Below are 21,287 nucleotides of genomic sequence, written 5' to 3' on the forward strand. Positions count from 1 at the left end.
AAATAGGAAAAGCAAAGAAAAAGAAAAAAGTTGTTGAAGAAAGAAGGAAACCAAGTAGAAATAGTGACTGCAAAATGGCGAATAGTCAGTCTGAACATCAAGAATTAAAAGGAAAACACGAGATCTAGAAAATATGTTGCAATCCGTCAACAACAATTAGATAACCTCTTGAAGGCTCTAGAAGAAAAGAGTGAGCAGTACGATAGGAATTCATGCGTATGAAGGAACTCTCAAAGAAAAAGAAATGCAACTGACTTCTTGATCAATGAAATTCGTAAAGCGGCTATACTAGTTGTTCAATTATCAGATGAAGCGAAGTTCTCAGTTGCCAATTCCCTCCGAGCCAAAGATCGAGCATATCAGAGTTTTTAGAGCAAGTGAAGAAACAAGGCAATGTGGCTAGGAAATTTGTGTAACTGTTGGAAAAATGAGAACTTTGTGTAATAGACTATGTTGATAAATGAAATGCCTAAATATGGGGCTATCTTGAAATCAACACCAATTTCTTGCATTCATTCATAACTGACATTCATTTGACATTCATGCATTCATTCATGCATCAATTCATTCATTGCATATCCCATACTCGTTCGCTGAGGTTAAAACATACAATTCGCAGTTGCAAGACTTAAAGACTGGAACCACGTACCCGTATAAAACGCGCCGACAAGCTAGAGTAATGGAGAATGAATTCAATGAGAGAATTGAAAGGATGGAAAGGGCTCAAAAGGAATTACAAGAGCAACTGGCCAAATCGCAACAAGAGACGAGAGACCTAATGGTGAGATCTCGAGAGGAATCGCTCGAGCAAGAGATCAGATGGCTAAAATGATGGAGATGATGACAACTTTGGTCAAAGGAAAGGGACCCATGCAGAACTCCGATATTATGGAACCTCGGTCAAGAATTCACCATGATCAGGATCCATTCTATCCCCGGGATTCACTCCACGCCCGCATATACAATACAAAGAGGGTATACTCAAGAGGAACCCACTGGCTTGGAACATCGACCTATGCCACCTACTCCACCCACTAATTTGGGGCAAGGAATGTTAGCATCGAACCCAAGGGCTAATCCTGCTAATCCACTAGTTCCAGATCTGGATGACCCAACAGAGGTAGCCAAGTTGAAATTGGATAACCATGACGCAAAATATAGGAGTCTAGAGGAAAGACTCAAAGCAATAGAAGGCACTGAAGTCTTCTCCGCCAAGGAACTCAGTTTGGTACCTGATCTAATTTTACCTCCGAAGTTCAAAGTGCCTGACTTTGAGAAGTATGATGGGACAAGGTGCCCAAAAGCACATCTCATTATGTTCTGTCGAAAGATGACCGGTTATGTGAACGAGGATAAACTACTCATACATTGCTTTCAAGATAGTCTACAGGGTCAGCTCTTCGGTGGTACAATCAACTCAGTAGAGAAAAGATTCGATCTTGGAAGGACTTGGCGTCAGCATTTGCGAGCAGTACAAGCATGTATCGGATATGGTGCCAGACCGTATGACCTTGCAAATGATGGAGAAAAAGCCATCAGAGACCTTTAGACAGTATGCGCAGAGATGGAGAGACGTCTCAGCTCAAGTGGAACCCCCACTAACAAAACGGAGATAACTGTTCTCTTTATCAATACTTTAAAGGCACCGTTTTATGACAAATTAGTGGGAAGTGCCACGAAAGATTTCGCGGATATTGTAATATCCGGTGAACTCATAGAGAATGCCATCAAGAGCGGTAGAATGGAAGGATCAGAAGGCTCAAGAAAAGCAGCACCCTTAAGGAAGAAAGAGCCAGAAGCCCTTATGGTGGGAACTGGGAGTCGTTACATTCCCAATTCATATCCTAATCAACCCCGACCTCGAAATTATCCACCCTCGAATTTCCATTATCCCCCTCAAACCCCTTACTACCAAGCACCACATCCGTCCTGCCCCGTATACGCCACGAACAACCAAAGACCCGTCACTACTTTCCCACAAAACACGGTACCCGCCCAAAGCCAACCCAGAAACGAACCAAGACCATCAAGGCATAATCCCGAGATACCGCAATTTACCCCAATCCCTGTGTCGTATGGGGAATTGTACCCAAAACTTTTAGAAAAACAGCTAATTTCTCCCCATTACATGGCACCCCTTAAACCTCCATACCCAAAGTGGTATGATCCAAACGCTAGTTGTGCATACCATGCAGGGAACCAAGGGCACTCTACTGAGAACTGTCTCGCTTTCAAAAGGAGAGTTCAAGGACTCATTGACGCGGGTATCCTACGATTCGATAGTGCTAGTAACGCCACGGGGAACCCGTTCCCTAACCATACCGAAGGGAATGTGAGCACAGTGGGGAAAGAGGATGAATGGAAGGTCAGAAGATGTGTGGCAGAAATAAGGACGCCTCTGCAGAAAATCTGGGAGGTATTAGTTAAGAAAGGATTGCTCTGTCACTCTGATAGAGTTTTTGGAGAAGAAGGTCAAAGTTTTTGCAATTTCATGGGATTGTTGGGCACGACATTCAGTCGTGCGAGGACTTTAAAAGGTTACTTCAAGACCGGATGAATAATAAGGAGATCAAGGTCCTTAACAAGAGTGAAGATGCCAATGAAAGAGAAGTATGCGTCTCTGATAGCCAATCATCAGGCCCCCCTTATAGTGCTGATCGACCGTTGGTAATTTATTACGACGCGATGAGAGAGCCATTGAAACCACAGATGGTAATTGAAGTACCATCTCCTTTCCCGTATAAGGACAACAAAACAGTACCGTGGAGATATGATGTTAATATCGTTACACCGGAAGTTGAAAAGTCCAAAGCCATAATTGAAGATGTTGGGGAGGTAGGTCATTTTACTCGAAGTGGACGATGCTATTCTAAAGAAGTTGAACCGGTAAAGAAAGTAGTGACTCGAAGCAAAAAGGGAAAGCAGTGATGCACGAGGTCGAAGTCGAGCAAGAAATTCCACCCGTGCAAGAAACTAAAAAGCCTGTGAATGAGGAAGAAGCTCAAGAATTCTTGAAATTTATTAAGCACAGCGAATATAGTGTGGTGGAACAACTGAGCAAGCAGCCAGCACGAATCTCAGTTCTATCTCTACTGTTAAATTCAGAGCCACACCGGAACGCTTTATTGAAGGTGTTAAATCAAGCTTACGTGGCCAACAACATATCTGTCGAAAAGCTTGATAGGTGGGTAAACAATCTGAATGCGGACAACTTCATCTCTTTTAGTGATGATGAGATACCGCTAAATGGTAGAGGTTCGGTGAAAGCGCTGCATATCACGACCCGCTGCAAGGGCTACATAATACCGAACGTACTCATCGATAATGGGTCAGCATTAAATGTTATGCCATTGGCTACACTTTCCAGAATACCGATAGATTTGTCCTACTTAAAGCCCTGTCATTCCACGGTAAGGGCATTCGACGGACGAGGCGTGAAGTTATGGGAAGATCGAAATCCCTTTGGAAGTGGGCCCCTACATATATGAGGTCGAATTCCAAGTCATGGACATTACACCCTCTTATAACTGCCTTTGGGAAGACCTTGGATTCATTCTGCTGGAGCAGTCCCATCATCCCTCCATCAAAAAGTGAAATTCATCATGGATGGTTGTTTGGTCACAGTCGAGGGCGAAGAAGACATCATCGCATCTATCTCTGCTGATGCGCCATATCTGGAAGTAAGCAAGGATGCAGTGGAATGTTCCTTTCGATCCCTTGAATTCATCAATGCCACTTTCGTCGCTGAGGGAAATAGAATTCCAATGCCAAAACTGTCGAGAAATACCAGAATGGGTGTCAAGTTGACCGTAGGAAGGGAGCTCGTGCGAGAAGAGGTTTAGGGAGATATATGCAAGGAATAGTGAGGGCTTTAAAGCCAGTGCACCACAAGGCCCGATACGGTTTGGGGTTCCAGCCTGACATGCGCCAAAGAAGAAGACAGTGGAAGAAGGATCAAGAAAGAAGAATTGCAAGAACTTTGGGCCGAGAACCAGAATGGGAACCAATAGAGTACCCTCCTTTGTCAAAAACATTTACATCTGCGGGAATGATGTACCCTGGACAAGAGGATCCACGAAACATGTTGGGATTAATTGAAAAGGATTTTCAGAATGTTAGTATAAATGTCATTGACAAAGAAGCTGGTGCAAGTAAAGATGTCTCGAGGATACGCCCTTGCCCTCCTGGTTTCATGTTGAACAATTGGATTGCTGAGGAGCTTCTTGTAGTTTATAAGCCTTCAGAGTAATGCTAAACATCAACCTTCTATTGTGTCCTTAGATATAATAGATTTCTTTTGTAAGAAGTTTGCATTCGCTCTTTATCATTTAAATGAATATCAATGAAGATGCATTTTGTCACGATTTTTCGCATTATCACTAATTTCATAATCATTTTCTCATTTCATAGCCTATCCTTACATTTGCCTCATTTCCATGACATAACATTTTGTTTGTTGTTTCCAATACTTGGATGTCCCCCGATAGCTTCCTTTTCCATTCAACTTTCAGGTGCTCAGATATTGACGACATGAATAAGCCCGTTACGAATCTTGAAATTGATTTTGAGAAGGCTATTTGCTTAGGAGAATTTGAAGCCGAAGAAAATGCTGAAGATTATGTCTCGTCTCCTGAATTGTTAAGAATGGTGGAACAAGAGGATAAACAGGTTCTGCCTCATGAAGAATCTATAGAAACAATAAATTTGGGCACTGAAGAGAGGAAACAGGAAGTGAAGATTGGGACTTCTATTTCAGAAAGTACCAGGCGTAGTTTGATCACTTTACTCCGCGAATACAAAGATGTTTTCGCGTGGTCATACCAGGACATGCCAGGGCTAGATGAAGATTTAGTGGTCCATAAGCTCCCATTAAAGCCAGAATGCAAGCCCATCCAGCAAAAATTAAGACGGATGAGACCCGAAATGCTGTTGAAAATAAAAGAGGAAGTCAAGAAGCAATTTGACGCTGGCTTCCTACAAGCCTCCAAATATCCAGAATGGGTGGCTAACATAGTCCCGGTACCAAAGAAAGATGGAAAAGTACGAATGTGCGTGGATTACCGTGACCTAAATCGAGCAAGCCCAAAAGATAATTTTCCCTTGCCACATATTGACACGTTGGTGGACAACACAGCAAAACATTCATTATTTTCTTTCATGGATGGATTCTCGGGGTATAATCAGATCAAGATGGCTTCTGAGGATATGGAGAAAACTACCTTCATAACAATGTGGGAAACGTTCTGCTACAAGGTGATGCCATTCGGGTTAAAGAATGCTGGGGCAACATATCAGAGGGCTATGGTGACGTTATTCCATGACATGATGCATAAAGAAATAGAGGTCTACGTCGACGATATGATTGCTAAATCTCGAGGAGAAGAAGAGCATGTAATGAACCTCAAGAAGTTGTTCGAAAGGCTGAGAAAGTTTCAGCTAAAGCTTAATCCAGCCAAATGTACATTCGGGGCTACCTCGGGAAAGTTGCTAGGCTTCATTGTTAGTGAAAGAGGTATCGAAGTTGATCCAGATAAAATAAAAGCCATCCAAGAATTACCACCTCCGCGCACGCAAAAGGAAGTTAGAGGATTTTTAGGGAGATTAAATTACATCGCCCGATTTATCGCTCAACTTACCAGCCAGTGCGACCCAATCTTTCGGCTTCTTCGAAAACATAACCCGGGAGAATGGAACGAGGAATGCCAAGTGACCTTTGATAAGATAAAACAATATTTGTCCAGTCCTCCAGTGCTAGTACCGCCAACTCCGGGAAGACTATTAATTTTGTATCTGACAGTGTTCGAAAGTTCAATGGGTTGCGTACTGGGACAACATGATGAGTCAGGAAAGAAAGAAAAGGCGATCTACTACCTCAGCAAAAAGTTCACTGAATATGAGGCAAAATATTCGTCCGTTGAGAAATATTGTTACGCTCTGGTTTGGGTAGCTCGGAGACTCAGACAATATATGTTGTATCACACGACATGGCTAATTTCAAAGCTGGACCCAATAAAATACATGATGGAATCGTCGGCACTATCAGGAAGAATGGCACGATGGCAGCTCCTCCTTTCGGAATATGACATTGCCTATGTAAGTCAGAAGTCAATAAAAGGGAGCGCAATAGCTGACTTCTTAGCAACTCGAACGAAAGAGGAATATGAGCCTTTAAGATTCGATTTCCCAGACGAAGACTTAATGTGCATCACAGAAATAGAATCCGAGTCATCAAAAGAGAAGTCATGGAAGATGTGCTTTGATGGTGCGTCAAATGCTTTAGGGCATGGAATTGGAGCAATCCTGGTATCACCAGACGGGAATCATTATCCGTTCACTGCAAGACTGAACTTCTTCTGTACCAATAATATCGCAGAATATGAGGCCTGTATCATGGGGCTTCGTGCAGCTATCGAACGAAACATCGAGATCTTGGAGGTGTACGGGGACTCAGCCCTAGTGATTTACCAAATCCGTGGAGAATGGGAAGTGAGGGACTCAAAATTGATTAAGTACAGTGATTTAGTGGCTGGATTAACCAAGGAATTCAAAGAAATAACTTTTCATTACTTCCCACGAGAAGAGAACCAACTGGCTGATGCCCTAGCCACTTTGGCTTCAATGTTCAAAGCAAGTAGAGAAGCAGAAATAATGCCCCTCAAAATGAGCATATACGAGGTCCCTGCACACTGTTGTAGCATTGAGAAAGAAGTAGACGGACGGCCTTGGTTCCATGATATCTTAGAATATATCAAGAATCAAAGGTATCCCGAACAAGCGAATGAGAACGATAAAAGAACAATTAGAAGAATGGCAGCGGGATTTGTTCTTGATGGGGATATCCTGTATAAAAGAGGAAAGGATCAGATGCTTTTGAGATGTGTGGACGATGTTGAAACCAGAAAAATACTTGAAGAGGTCCATGAGGGAATTTGCGGAACGCATGCCAATGGTTTCAATATGGCCAGAAAGATCATGAGACTCGGTTATTATTGGCTGACAATGGAAAGTGACTGCATCAATGTTGCCAGAAAATGCCACAAATGTCAAATCTACGGCGATAAAATTCATGTAGCCCCTTCACCCCTTCATGTCATGACTTCTCCGTGGCCTTTTTCTATGTGGGGCATGGATGTCATAGGGCCAATTTCTCCAAAAGCTTCAAATGGACATCGATTCATTTTTGTGGTTATTGATTACTTCACAAAATGGATTGAAGCCGCTTCGTTTGCCAATGTGACGAAGACTGCAGTGTGCAAGTTTTTGAAAAAGGAAATCATTTGCCGTTATGGTTTGCCTGAAAGAATCATCTCAGATAATGCCACGAATCTGAACAATAAGATGATGAAAGAAGTGTGCGAGCAGTTCCAAATAAAGCATAATAATTCCTCGCCCTATCGCCCAAAGATGAACGGGGCTGTTGAAGCAGCTAACAAGAACATTAAGAGGATCATTGGGAAAATGACTGAGACATATAAAGATTGGCACGAGAAACTTCCATTTGCTTTGTTTGCATATCGCACATCTGTGCGAACATCTACGGGAGCAACTCCTTTCTCTCTAGTCTATGGAATGGAAGCTGTGCTACCTATCGAGGTTGAGATCCCCTCTCTGCGAGTATTGATGGAATCAAAGTTAGAAGAAGCAGAATGGGTTCGAGCTCGATATGATCAGTTGAACCTCATTGAAGAAAAACGTCTAAGGGCAATTTGTCATGGGCAAATGTACCAAAAGAGAATGATCGCAGCCCATGACAAGAAGGTACGACCAAGAGAGTTCCATGAAGGAGAACTCGTTCTAAGAAAGATTCTCCCAATACAAAAAGACCTACGAGGAAAATGGGCACCAAATTGGGAAGGACCATACGTTGTAAAAAAGGCATTCTCAGGAGGAGCTTTAATCCTTACCGAGATGGATGGGAAGGAGTTACCGAATCCGGTGAATTCAGATGTGGTGAAGAAATATTATGCTTAAGATGAAAACCCGAAAAGGGCACCCACGAAAAAAAATAAAAAAAACTTGCAAAAAGAGAGATTTTTTCGAAGGAAAAAAGAAGAAAAGAGAAGAAAAGAGAAAGAGGAGAAGAAAAGAAAGAGTACCGGCGTCGGAGGAGGTAGCGGCGGCGCAAGCGGTGGTGGAGGCTAGACTTTGAAGAAGAAGAAGGAAGAAGAAGGAAGAAGAAAGAAAGAAAAAAAAAAGAAATAAAAAAATATTATAACCTACGACCCGATCCGACCCAGCAGCCCAAGAAAAAACAAAAAAAGAAACAAGCCCAAAAAAAAATCAAAGCAAAAAAAAAAAGCAAAAAAAAGAAGGGAAAGAAGCAGCACAAAAAAAAAAAAAAGGGCAGGCCAACAATAGGCCCAATTCCAGCAGCCCAACAAGCAGCCAACAGGCCACCAGCCAGCAGGCCCGCGCAGGCCAGCCCAACAAGGCAGCCCAGCAGAAAAAAAAGGAAGAAAAAGAAGAAAAAAGAAAAAAGAAAAAAGAAAAAAAGAAAAAAAGAAAAAAGAAGAAAAAGGGGGTTCAATTTTAGCAACCCGTTCGGCGAAGCTCGTGTTTTAGATTTTTCGGTAATTTTATTTATTTCTCTTTTAATTTAATGCTCGTATTTTTATGTTATTTCATTTTAATATTATTAGCATTTTATGCATTTTATATATTTTTATATTTTTGTATTTATATTTACAATTTAATTAAATTTTAATTTTACTTTATTTTAAATAATTTTAATAAATAAGGCAACGAATCGGTTTAGCATCGAGTCACCGAATTCATCGCTATGTTGGGTGAATATCGATGGCTTATGTTAAATTCGGGACCCATTTTAAAAATAAAAAATGTTCAAAAATCCTCGTGTTTCAAAAAAATTTTCTCGTGTTTTAATACAACCCGATTAAATATTAAATTGAATTGGTTTGACACTAATTCGTCGATTTCATTGCCATGTTGGGGTGAATATCATCGATTCGTGTTAAATATGGTACGTTTTTCTAAAAAAAAAAATTCTTGTTTCAAATTTTCGAATCTTTAAAAATTACTCGTATTTTAGAAATTTTCAAATTTTCGCGTTTTCAAAAGTTTTCGTGTTTGAAAAAAATTTTCGCGTTTAAAAAATTTCTCGTATTTCAAAAATTGTCGTTTTTTATAAATCTTCGTGCTTTCAATAATCCTCGTGCTTTTAAAAATTCTCATGTTTCAAAAATCTTCGTGTTTTCAAAATTCTAGTGTTTCAAAAATTTTCTTGTTTTCAAAAAAAAAAATTTCGTGTTTTAAAAAAAATATTTCCGTGTTTTAAAAATTTTCGTGTTTTAAAAATTCTCGTATTTAAAATTTTTTTTTTAAGAAAAAATTTTGTTTCAAAAAATGTCTTGTTTTAAAAATTCCCGTGTTTCAAAAAAAATGTCGTGTTTTAAGAAAATTTCGTTTTTTCCCAAAAATTTTCGTGTTTCTAAAATATTCGTGTTTACAAATTCTCGTGTTTTCAAAAATTCTCGTATTTTAAAAAAAAACTTTCGTTTTAAAAAAGAAATACTGCGCTTCAAAATTCTCGTGTTTTTTTTTTAAAAAAAGGGGTTCTCGTATTTCAATCGGATCACGACTAAATATTAAATGGAACTCGTATTTTTGAAAATTAAGACAACATGCGTTTAACGAGATACCAATTTTGGATTTTGACTCCCGGACCCTAGTTTTCTCTGGATTTTGACGTGGACCTAAAATTGTCTCTTTTTTTAGAAAAGTTTTAAAAAAATTCTTCTAAAAAAGGATTTTATTTGGTGTCCGATCACACCTAAAAAAGATCGGTGGCGACTCCTCTTTTGTAAATAAAATTTGAAACTTTAATTTTTCAATAATCATTTCAACTAGCGCCCGTGCCGAAATTTTTAGGTCGCCACATATCATGCTTAGCAACACAAGCATCTACAGCAGTTTTTCCCTTATTCTTCAGCTTTGGACAATTTTTCTTCTAGTGGCCTTTCTCATGACAAAAAGCACATTCATCTTTCCCGAGTCTGGACTTTGACTTTGATCTCCCCTTTTGAGTTTTCTTCCGAGTGTATGAGCGACCTCGGACTACAAAAGCTTCTGTATCTCTGATTGAGTTTTTCTGTTTGTCCTTCTTTCTCTGTTCATAACTGTATAAGGCCGCACAGACTTCGCTCAGAGATATATCACTCCTGCCATGAAGTAGAGTAGTTTCTAGGAACTCAAACTCCTCAGGAAGTGACCCCAACAGCATCAAAGCCAAATCTTCATCTTTGAATGTCTCATCCATATTCAGCAAACCAGTGACTAACTGATTAAATTTGGTGATGTGATCATTCATTGTGGTACTTGGGACGTATGTGAAGCGAAACAGTCTTTTCTTCAAGTGGAGCTTATTTTGACTGTTTTTCTTCAAAAAATTTTCTTCAAGTGCCACCCACAACTTATTTGCAGAAGTCTCCTTTGAAAAAGCATACCTCTGCTCTCGAGAAAGGCATGATCGAATTGTGCCACATGCCAACCGATTGATCGCCTTCCAATCTTTCTCCTGTACATCATCTGGTTTCTCTTCATCAATGGCAATGTCTAGACCCTCCTGAAAAAGGGCATCTAGAACCTCACTTTGCCACATACCAAAATGGCCCGTGCCATCAAAGATCTCCACGGCCAATCTTGCATTTGCAATTGTCGGTCTTGTCCACATGGACGATGTTGAAGCTCCTACACCGACCGTTTTCTCCATAATCTTTCAATATACCTAAGGAAATCTTTTCTGATGTGGAAGATCAGTTCAAACTGCAACCACAGAGCATACTACGATTAACCTTCGGCTCTTGATACCACTTGTTGTTCCAATAGGGTCGGAAGCGTGTAAATTATTGTACTAAAAAATCACACAAAGTTCAATTCCCAGGGAAGAGAGATGGATCACAAGGATATCTTAAATACCAAGTCTTTCCTTAGTCAGAATATTCCTTCTAACGTAATTTAATAGCACAATTAAATACTACTATTATACCCTCAAATATTGAAAGAAAAATAGGACAAAAAGAACATAAGAGTTTTAACGAGGTTCGGTAAATTATACCTACGTCCTCGGGCACTAACACTAGATGATAACTTTACTATCTCCAAAATATTACAAACAAATAGAATTCCTTAAGAATTCTCAAATGGGAGAAGAGAGAAAACTAAGAGAGAAAGATTGGTTGGGATGGTTGAAATGAGAAATGGTTAGGCCTATTTATAGTTGAAGTTCAGGGACTAACTTGCAAATGGCCTAAAAAATTAGGGACCAAAATTGCAATTATCCCTTTCAACTTTAAACAACTTGCCAACTATTTTTTTTCTTTCGGTGCTAATTGCACCTCCCACCATTTTTGACTTTTCAACACTATGGTGGTGAAAGAGAAGAAGCAGAATTGGTGATGTTTGGTGCTTTAGATACCTCTTTTGCTAACATTAATGTTGAGCCAAGGGATGTCGGGATTTTTGTCGTTAATTGTAGTGTGCTTAATCCAACACCTTCATTAACGGCAATGATTATCAATAAGTATAAGATTAGGGCTAACATTAAGAGCTTTAATCTTAGTGGTATGGGATGTAGTGTTGGTGTTATAGCCATTGGTTTCGCAAAAGACATGTTGCGAGTTCATCGGAACAATTACGCCGTTGTTTTTAGTACCGAAAACATGACACAGAATTGGTATTCCGGGACCGAGAAATCGATGTCGATATCGAATTGTCTGTTTAGACTTGGGGGTTCTGCGGTTTTGTTGTCGAATAAATCTGCAGACCGATGGAGGAGTAAGTACAAGCTTGTTCATGTGGTGAGGACTGAGGACACATTGTGGTGCTAATCACAAAGCATTTAAATGTATCCATTAAGAAGAAGATAATGTTGGGAAATTTGGGGTTTCATTGTCTAAAGATTTGATGGCAATTGCTGGTAATGCACTTAAGACCAACATCACTACATTGGGTCCCATTGTTCTTCCTATAAGTGAAAAAATCTTGTTCTTTGTCACATTAGTTGCCAAGAAGTTGTTCAACGCCAAAACCAAGCCTTATGTTCCGGATTTCAAGCTTGCGTTCGAACATTTCTGTATCCATGTCGGAGGGAGAGGCGTGATCGATGAGCTCGAGAAGAATATGCAACTTTTCCAATTACATGTCGAGGCCTCTCGTATGATGCTCCACCGGTTCGGTAACACCTCTTCGTGTTCGATCTGAGCTGGCTTATAGAGGCTAAGGGTCAGATGCGTAAAGGGGACCGTATTTGGCAAATCGCTTTCGGGAGCCGTTTCAAATGTAACAGTGCAGTTTGGTTGGTCCTCAAGAATGTTAAGCCCTCATGCCTCATGTAGTAACCCTTGGGAAGATTGCGCTCACAAGTATCCAGTGAAGCTCAATCTGTAAAGGGATTAATAAGTAGCGAATGTTCGATGTTCATTTCAGTAGCGTAACGGTGTCGTTTTAGTTAAACAAAATTAATTAGTCTTTTAATTATCTGAAAGGATTTTTCATGTGTTTTTTTTTCTTTACAATCATCCTATTACCATTATCGATATTTAATATAACATAAATAAAAAATTACAAAATGATGTTCAACTATTTAAGTTTTCCTCGATATAAAAGAATCTCTCTTTATTTTAATTATTAAATAAAAATTAAAATTGAATAGTATCTAAGATAAATTATACCGTTACTCAATTTCCCTTGATTCCCAAACGTGGCCTTAACTTGAATTTCACGTTACGTCGAGCCATGCAAGGAAAACCCAAGTTGATCCTCGCCAAAGCACACCAAAAAATGACCTACTTCTTCACTTTCAGTACTCATTTTTTTTTGTAAAATACTAATTTTTGGCAAAATATGTCATATACTCTTCATAAATTTAAAATTTAGTTTTTATACATTTATTTTTAAGAATTTAATCTCTCTATTTTTCATATTTCAAAATTCAAGTCCAATTGTTAACACTGTCAAATTTTTTTCTTAAATTTATTATGGTGACATTTAAAAAAAAATACACACTTGGTAGGTATGTAACTAAAAAACTAACTTTATAATGAACTTGAATTTGACAGTATTAACTGTTAGACCTAAATTTTAAAATTTGTAAAATAATATTGTCAACTTATTATCACAATTCATATGTATAAATTGATTTAAATTGTGAATATTTTATTTTGGTAGAAAAGACACAAGTTCAAGGAACTAGTTACAATAAGACAGATGGGAGCCTATATATATTAATCATTGCTCCATGAACATTTTTTTCAAATAAAGATCGAGCATGATCAGGTGGGTCTTCAAAATCCAATAACTTATTAAGATCATTAAGAATAATTTTAACTATATAATCTGTTAGTCTATTATGTTCTCGTGAGACATATTGATATTTAAATTACTAGTTTTATTTGCATAAATCATGTATTAAACGAAGCTAGAGTAAATCCTTTATATGTAACTCGTACTTCAACTGCAGAGCTTCATAGCAAAATGAAATTGAGAATATTGAAGTTCATACACAAGGACATTATGATAAAAGCGATAATAAAATAATATGTTAAGAAATGGCTTAAAATTGGTAGTGGATTGTTGTTGTTGGTAGTGGGTTGTTGGTGGTAGTGGATTAGTGGATGGTTGTTGGTGTCCATTTTCAACCACAAATCTTTGCCAAAGTTTTGGACAATTATGTCCTTGAACTCTCTTATAAATAGAGAGGTTCATTAGCCATATTCATCATCCCAAACCAAGAGAGAGCAAAGCTTGTTCTTTGAAAGCTAGGATTTTAGCTTTCGGGTTTTCTATAGGGGTTGAGAGTTGTGAGGTTCTCGGGTTGTGTCTTGAGTGTAAAACACTTGTAATCTTCATCTTGTTATAGTGAAATTTCTTTTCGCCTCTGCCCGTGGACGTAGGCATTAAAGCCGAACCACGTAAATCCTTGTGTTCACTTTATTTTTCGTTCCGGTCAATTTACTTGTAGTCATATCGGAGTTCTCGAATCGATCCTTTCCGCAACAAATTGGTATCAGAGCGTAGTTGAAGGAGTGATAATATTTTCTGAATTGCCCTGTGACTGCAGCTTTGTCTGATCTTTCACATCAGGAAGAAAATATTATCATTCATTCAAAGGTTCCAAATTATGGCTACAAGTGTTTCATCGACTAAGTATGATGTCGAGAAATTTACCGGGAAAAATAGTTTCAGTTTATGGCGCATCAAGATGCGGGCAGTGCTGGTTCAACAAGGATTGCTAAAAGCATTGTCTGGTAAAGATAAATTACCAAGCACGCTTTCGGAAGAGCAAAAGGATGACATGCTAGAAAGAGCACATAGTGCTATTCTGCTATGTCTAGGAGATGAAGTGCTACGAGAAGTAGCGGATGAGAAAACCGCGTCCGGTTTGTGGCTCCGGTTAGAGAGCAAGTACATGACGAAGTCATTGACGAACCGGCTCTACCTCAAGCAAAGACTCTATGCCCTGAAGATGGAGGAAGGTACACCTGTTTCCCAGCACCTGGATAAATTCAATTCCATTATCATGGATTTGAATAATATCGATAACAAAATCGATGAAGAGGACCAAGCAATAATTGTTTTGTGTTCTTTGCCTCCCTCGTATGAGAATTTTGTTGATACAATGATGTACGGTCGTGATGACCTGACTCTAGAGGAGGTGAAAAATGCCTTAAGTTCCAGTGAGTTGAGGAAGAAAATCACTGGTAAGGTGGTCGAAAACAATGAAGGCGAAGGCTTGGTTGCTCGAGGAAGATCCAAGGCAAAGGGTGGAAGTTCAAGTAAAAGCCATCCTAGATCGCAGTCCAAGAAGAGAATACAGTGCTACTACTGTAAGAAGTACGGACACATGAAGGTAGATTGTCCGAAAAGGAAGGAGAAATCAGAATCACAGGAGCAACAAAATGATCGTGCGAATGTAGCTGATGCAGATTCTTCAAGTGATGCCGAGATCGTTCTTGCAGTATCCGACTCTTACGCTGGTGGGAGATGGATTCTTGATACGGGAGCTACATTTCATATAAGTACTTCGAAAGATGCTTTCTCAACATACGAGAAGCATTCTGGTTCAGTACTAATGGGAAATGACCACGCATGTCAAGTCATGGGGATTGGCACAGTTCGTATAAAGATGTTTGACGGTATTGTTAGAACTCTAACTGATGTTCGGCACATTCCAGAAATGAAGAAAAATTTGATCTCTTTGAGTACGTTGGACAAGAAAGGCTTTCGGTACTCTGCTGAAGGTGGAGTTCTCAAGGTATTCTCGGGTGCTTTGACTGTGATACGTGGTAATTTGGAGCGGGGCCTTTACTTCCTCGATGGTTCCTCGGTTACAGGTGTTGCGGGAGTGTCATCATCAGATGATCTAGATTCTGACACCACGAAGTTATGGCATATGCGGCTCGGGCATATGAGCGAGAGAGGCTTATCGGTGCTAAGCAAACGAGGATTATTGTCTGGGCAGTGTACAGGAAAGTTGAATTTCTGTGAGCACTGCGTCTTCGGTAAGCAGACTCGGGTAAAGTTCAGCACTGGGATTCACAAGACAAAAGGCACAGTGGATTACTTCCATTCTGACCTTTGGGGGCCTTCTCCGACAATTTCTAAAGGTGGTTACAGATATCTGCTTACCTTTATCGATGATTACTCGAGAAAGGTTTGGGTGTATTTTCTGAAGAGCAAGTATGAGGTTCTCATCAACTTCAAGCAATTTAAAGCTTTGATCGAAAATCAAACAGGAAAGAAGATCAAGCGATTCCGGACGGATAATGGCTTGGAGTTTTGCTCAGGTGAATTCAATGAGTTCTGCAAAAATGAAGGAATAGTGAGACACCGCACTGTTCGTCAAACACCACAACAAAATGGAGTTGCAGAACGCATGAATAGAACTCTCTTGGAGCGAGCTCGTTGCATGCGATCAAATGCTGGGCTCGGTGAAGAATTTTGGGCTGAAGCTGTTAATACTGCTTGTTATTTGGTTAACAGATCTCCGTCAACAGCTATTGAGCTGAAGACTCCTGAGGAAGTATGGTCTGGTTCTCCTGCTGATTACTCTGGTTTAAGAGTGTTTGGCTGCCCTGCGTATGCTCATGTAAATGAGGGAAAACTCAAACCGAGGGCGAAGAAATGCATATTTCTTGGATACGGCCAAGGGGTGAAAGGATACAGGTTGTGGTGTCCTGATCCGGTTTCGTCCAAGTTCATCATCAGCAGAGATGTGACTTTTGATGAGTCATCCATGCTTCGATCCACCACAAATTCCCGGGAAAAGGAGGAGTCAGATAGAATGGGAGATCACGGTGTTGAGAAGCAGGTGGAGTGTCAGGTGGACGCTCCAATTCCTACGGAAGGTACTTCAGTCCAGGATGATCAAGTTGAGGTGCAAGATTCCGATGAAGATGAGTCACCTCAAGAAAAACCATATAGCATTGCCACTGGAAGAACGAAGAGACAAATCAAACCAAATCCGCGTTACGCTAATCTGGTGTCTTTCGCGCTCAGTGTGGCGGAGTCCATTGGTATAGAACCTTCCAGTTATAATGAGGCTGTCACGTGTGATGAGTCGGCACAGTGGGCAATTGCTATGAGTGAGGAGATAGAATCTCTTCACAAGAACCATACTTGGGAGTTGGTTAAGCCGCCAAGTAACCAGAAGATAGTTGGTTGCAAATGGGTCTTCAAGAAAAAGGAAGGCATCCTAGGGGTTGAAGCAACTAGATTCAAGGCACGATTGGTTGCTAAAGGCTTCACTCAGAAAGAGGGGATTGACTACAATGAAGTTTTCTCCCCAGTCGTAAAGCATTCTTCCATTCGTGTATTACTTGCCATGGTGGCCAAGTCTGATCTAGAACTTGAGCAGCTTGACGTAAAAACGGCGTTCTTGCATGGTGAGCTCGAGGAAACAATCTACATGCGTCAACCAGAGGGTTTTACAGTTCCTGGTAAAGAAGACCATGTCTGTCTATTAAAGAAGTCTTTATATGGATTGAAACAATCCCCAAGGCAGTGGTACAAGCGGTTTGATAGCTTCATGATTCAGCATGGTTACACAAGATGTGACTATGATGCTTGTGTCTATCATCGGAAGCTCTCAGATGGTTCGCACATTTATTTGTTGCTGTATGTTGATGACATGTTAATTGCTTCCAAAAACATGTCGGAAATCAACAAGTTAAAGTCGCAGTTGAGTGGTGAGTTCGAGATGAAGGATCTGGGTGCTGCCAAGAAAATTTTGGGCATGGATATTCACAGAGATCGCAAGGCGGGCAAGCTTCGTGTGTCGCAGAAGAACTACATTGAAAAGGTTCTTCAACGCTTCGGCATGGATAAAGCGAAAACTGTGAGTACTCCGTTGGCACCACATTTCAAACTCTCTGCAGAGTTGTCACCACAATCTGATGAAGAAAAGCAGCAAATGTCTCACATTCCATACTCGAGTGCAGTTGGAAGCGTGATGTATGCAATGGTTTGCACTCGTCCAGACATTTCACATGCAGTTAGTGTGGTCAGCAGATACATGAGTTGTCCTGGCAAGGAACACTGGCAGGCCGTGAAATGGATTCTCAGGTACTTGAGAGGTTCTGCAGATTTATGCTTGGTATATGATCAGAGTGACTGCACTAGCAGTGTCACGGGCTATGTGGACTCTGATTATGCTGGAGATCTGGACAAAAGAAGATCTCTGACGGGTTATGTTTTCACTTATTCTGGAGGAGCCATTAGTTGGAAAGCTGTGTTACAGTCTACCGTAGCCTTATCTACGACTGAGGCGGAATATATGGCGTTAGCAGAAGCAGTGAAAGAAGCATTGTGGATGAAAGGTCTAGTAAGCAGTTTGGGTTTACAACAGGATTTCACTGTTGTATTTTGCGATAGCCAGAGTGCCATACATCTGACTAAAAATCAGATGTTTCATGAACGGACCAAACACATTGATGTCAGATATCATTTTGTTCGGGAACATGTTACGCAAGGTGACATTGTTATCAGCAAGGTTGCTACCGAGAAGAATCCTGCAGATATGTTAACTAAGGTGATCCCTGCATATAAGTTCAAGCATTGCTTGGACTTGATAGGTATTCGGGATTGATTAGCGCCAGAGAGGCGTTTGGAAGAGGTGATCCAGTTCGAGGAATTCACTATGATGTTCAGCTTGGTAAATTTCAAGCCAAGGTGGAGATTTGTTAAGAAATGGCTTAAAATTGGTAGTGGATTGTTGTTGTTGGTAGTGGGTTGTTGGTGGTAGTGGATTAGTGGATGGTTGTTGGTGTCCATTTTCAACCACAAATCTTTGCCAAAGTTTTGGACAATTATGTCCTTGAACTCTCTTATAAATAGAGAGGTTCATTAGCCATATTCATCATCCCAAACCAAGAGAGAGCAAAGCTTGTTCTTTGAAAGCTAGGATTTTAGCTTTCGGGTTTTCTATAGGGGTTGAGAGTTGTGAGGTTCTCGGGTTGTGTCTTGAGTGTAAAACACTTGTAATCTTCATCTTGTTATAGTGAAATTTCTTTTCGCCTCTGCCCGTGGACGTAGGCATTAAAGCCGAACCACGTAAATCCTTGTGTTCACTTTATTTTTCGTTCCGGTCAATTTACTTGTAGTCATATCGGAGTTCTCGAATCGATCCTTTCCGCAACATAATATATGGTTTATCCCGCACTGAAAAATTATGCTACTATTTCATTTCAAATTCAGTCAATACCATAATAAATTTAATTGAAATAAAAAATTAATCATCATATTCAAAAAAGCATTATATCAAAATTAAAAAAAGAAAGAAAGAAAAGTAATAAACAACATTAATGCTGAAATAACATTTATATCACATCATATATTATTATGGTTTTTCACTATTAATCTTAATTCGTAAAAAGTTTGGTGAAAGTCCTAGAATCATTAAATAAACTTATTGAATGCCATTAATAGACTCACAAAACGTAAATTTAATAGTAATGATCATTATTAAATATTAAAATCTCTCACGGCATGCTGACTCAGCAGCTTCATTTACAATAACATAACCACCATCTAAACATAATTTAAAAGACTAATTAATTTTGTTTAACTAAAACGACACCGTTACACTACTATAAAATTAAACATCGAACATTGGCTATACTAATTAATCCCATTACAGATTGAGCTTCACTGGATACTTGTGAATGCAATCTTCCCAAGGGTTACTACATGAGGGCTTAACATTCTTGAGGGCCAACCAAACTGCACTGTTACATTTGAAACCGCTCCCGAAAGCGATTTGCCAAATACGGTCCCCTTTACGCATCCGACACTTCGCCTCCGTATAAGCCAGCTCGTACCAGATCGAACTCGATGAGGTGTTACCGAACCGGTGGAGCGTCATACGGGAGGCCTCGACATGTAATGGAGAAAGTTGCATATTCTTCTCGAGCTCATCGATCACGCCTCTCCCTCCGGCATGGATACAGAAATGTTCGAACGCGAGCTTGAAATCCGGGATATAAGGCTTGATTTTGGCATTGAACAACTTCTTGGCAACTAATGTGGCAAAGAACAAGATTTGTTCACTTATAGGAAGAACTAGGGGACCCAGTGTAGTGATGTTGGTCTTAAGAGCATTACCAGCAATTGCCATCAAATCTTTAGACAATGAAACCCCAATTTTCCCAACATTATCTTCTTCTTGATAGACACATTTAAATGCTTTGTCATTAGCACCACAATGTGTCCTTACCACATGAATAAGTTTATACTTACTCTGCCGTCGGTCTCCAGATTTATTCGACAACAAAACCGCGGAACCCCCAAGTCTGAACAAACAATTCGATATCAACATCGATTTCTCGGTCCCAGAATACCAGTTCTGTGTCATGTTCTCGGTACTAAAAACGACGGCGTAACTGTTCCGATGAACTTGCAACATGTCTTTTGCAAGATCAATGGCTATAACACCAGCACTACATCCCATACCACTAAGATTAAAGCTCTTAATGTTACCCCTCATCTTATACTTATTAATAATCATTGCCGTTAATGAAGGTGTTGGATTAAACAAACTACAATTAACGACAAGAATCCCGACATCCCTTGGCTTAACATTAGTGCTAGCAAAAAGGGTATCTAAAGCACCAAACATCACCAGTTCTGCTTCTTGTCTTGCAGCCGCCATAGACGTTCGTGGGGGAAAGCAATGCATCGATGGCGGAGCGCCGGTTTCGTCTCCGAGCCCTGACCTTTCCATAATCTTACGTAAAAACTCCATAGTGGACTCATCGAAATCGGCCGCCTCCTTGGCATATTCCATGAAATACCGGTGATCGGCTTTGAGGTGTTGTGGAGGGAGGTAACAAGCGTAATCCACCAAGTAAATGGATCTTTTTAGGGTCATAACATAAACGGTCGACCCGAAGACAAAGGTAGCAGAGAATACGACGACGCTGACGAGGTTATATTCAAGCTGAAGCCACATTTGGTGGATGTCATCAAGGCTTAAACTCGATGCTTGAACGATAAGAGCCGCCATTACAGGGACCAAACAAAGCTTCAAAAGGTGACTTATGAGATAATGATAACCAAGTTTAACGTACTTTAATTTGACACAACGTGAAAAATCAGGCAATCTCCTAGGTTGCAGGACCTGAACTCCAGTTTTTAAACTATTTTTCATGATGTCGGGTGAAAAGGAAACTTGGTTTTTCTAAAAGATTGATGAAGTGAATTGGGTTTCGTTTGTAATGAACTATTTATATATATATAACACGACCGGCGGCCATTTAAGAACAAGTAAGAATGTTAGATTGCTGATATTCAACATATGTTACTGACTACGATGGTAAAAGAAAAAAAACTATAGTTAGAGATTATTTCTGCTCTTTTTAAAAATTATGTATAGCATTTTTCCATCTCATAAATCAATGCACTTGAATTCAAATTTTTCTACATTAAAAATAATACTCATATTAATTAAGTTAATACTTAAACAACTATAATTTCTTAATTTTATAAAAAATTATACAATATATTTCACCTTTTAAAGTTTTTTACTATATATATTTGATTTAATTTTGTAAAAATTAATATATCATAAAACAACATTTAAAAATTGGGGCACGATCAAGTAATTCATTTCAAATTCGAGAACGAAAACATTATATAAAGCTCAGAGTGGGAAGAGTTTGAGTATAAGAAAAAAAAATTGGGTTTTTTTTTTAAAAGATCTTATTGATTAATCAAGGAATAACATGTGATATACCATTAATTAAGAGCATTATGATACACAATTACTAGGTAAA

At 39.6% G+C, this 21,287-nt stretch overlaps 1 protein-coding gene and 1 pseudogene across 1 annotated transcript; one reads left to right on the plus strand and one right to left on the minus strand.

Moving 5' to 3' along the window:
• Positions 1-12,405, plus strand: part of LOC121230917 (3-ketoacyl-CoA synthase 4-like) — a 32,339-nt pseudogene extending 19,934 nt beyond the window's left edge.
• A 6,549-nt stretch (positions 12,406-18,954) lies between these two features.
• LOC107928804 (3-ketoacyl-CoA synthase 4) lies at positions 18,955-20,728 on the minus strand. Its single transcript, XM_041116921.1, has one exon. The coding sequence runs from the start codon at positions 20,660-20,662 to the stop codon at positions 19,148-19,150; it is 1,515 nt and encodes a 504-aa protein (XP_040972855.1). The 5' UTR covers positions 20,663-20,728; the 3' UTR covers positions 18,955-19,147.
• Positions 20,729-21,287: the final 559 nt, after the last annotated feature.

This window comes from Gossypium hirsutum, chromosome A01, assembly GCF_007990345.1.
Source record: "Gossypium hirsutum isolate 1008001.06 chromosome A01, Gossypium_hirsutum_v2.1, whole genome shotgun sequence".
In the NCBI taxonomy this organism is placed as follows: domain Eukaryota; kingdom Viridiplantae; phylum Streptophyta; class Magnoliopsida; order Malvales; family Malvaceae; genus Gossypium; species Gossypium hirsutum.

Coding starts and splice junctions, on each gene's coding strand:
- LOC107928804 (XM_041116921.1), bottom strand. CDS start 20,662: ATGAAAAATAGTTTAAAAACTGGAGTTCAGGTCCTGCAACCTAGGAGA.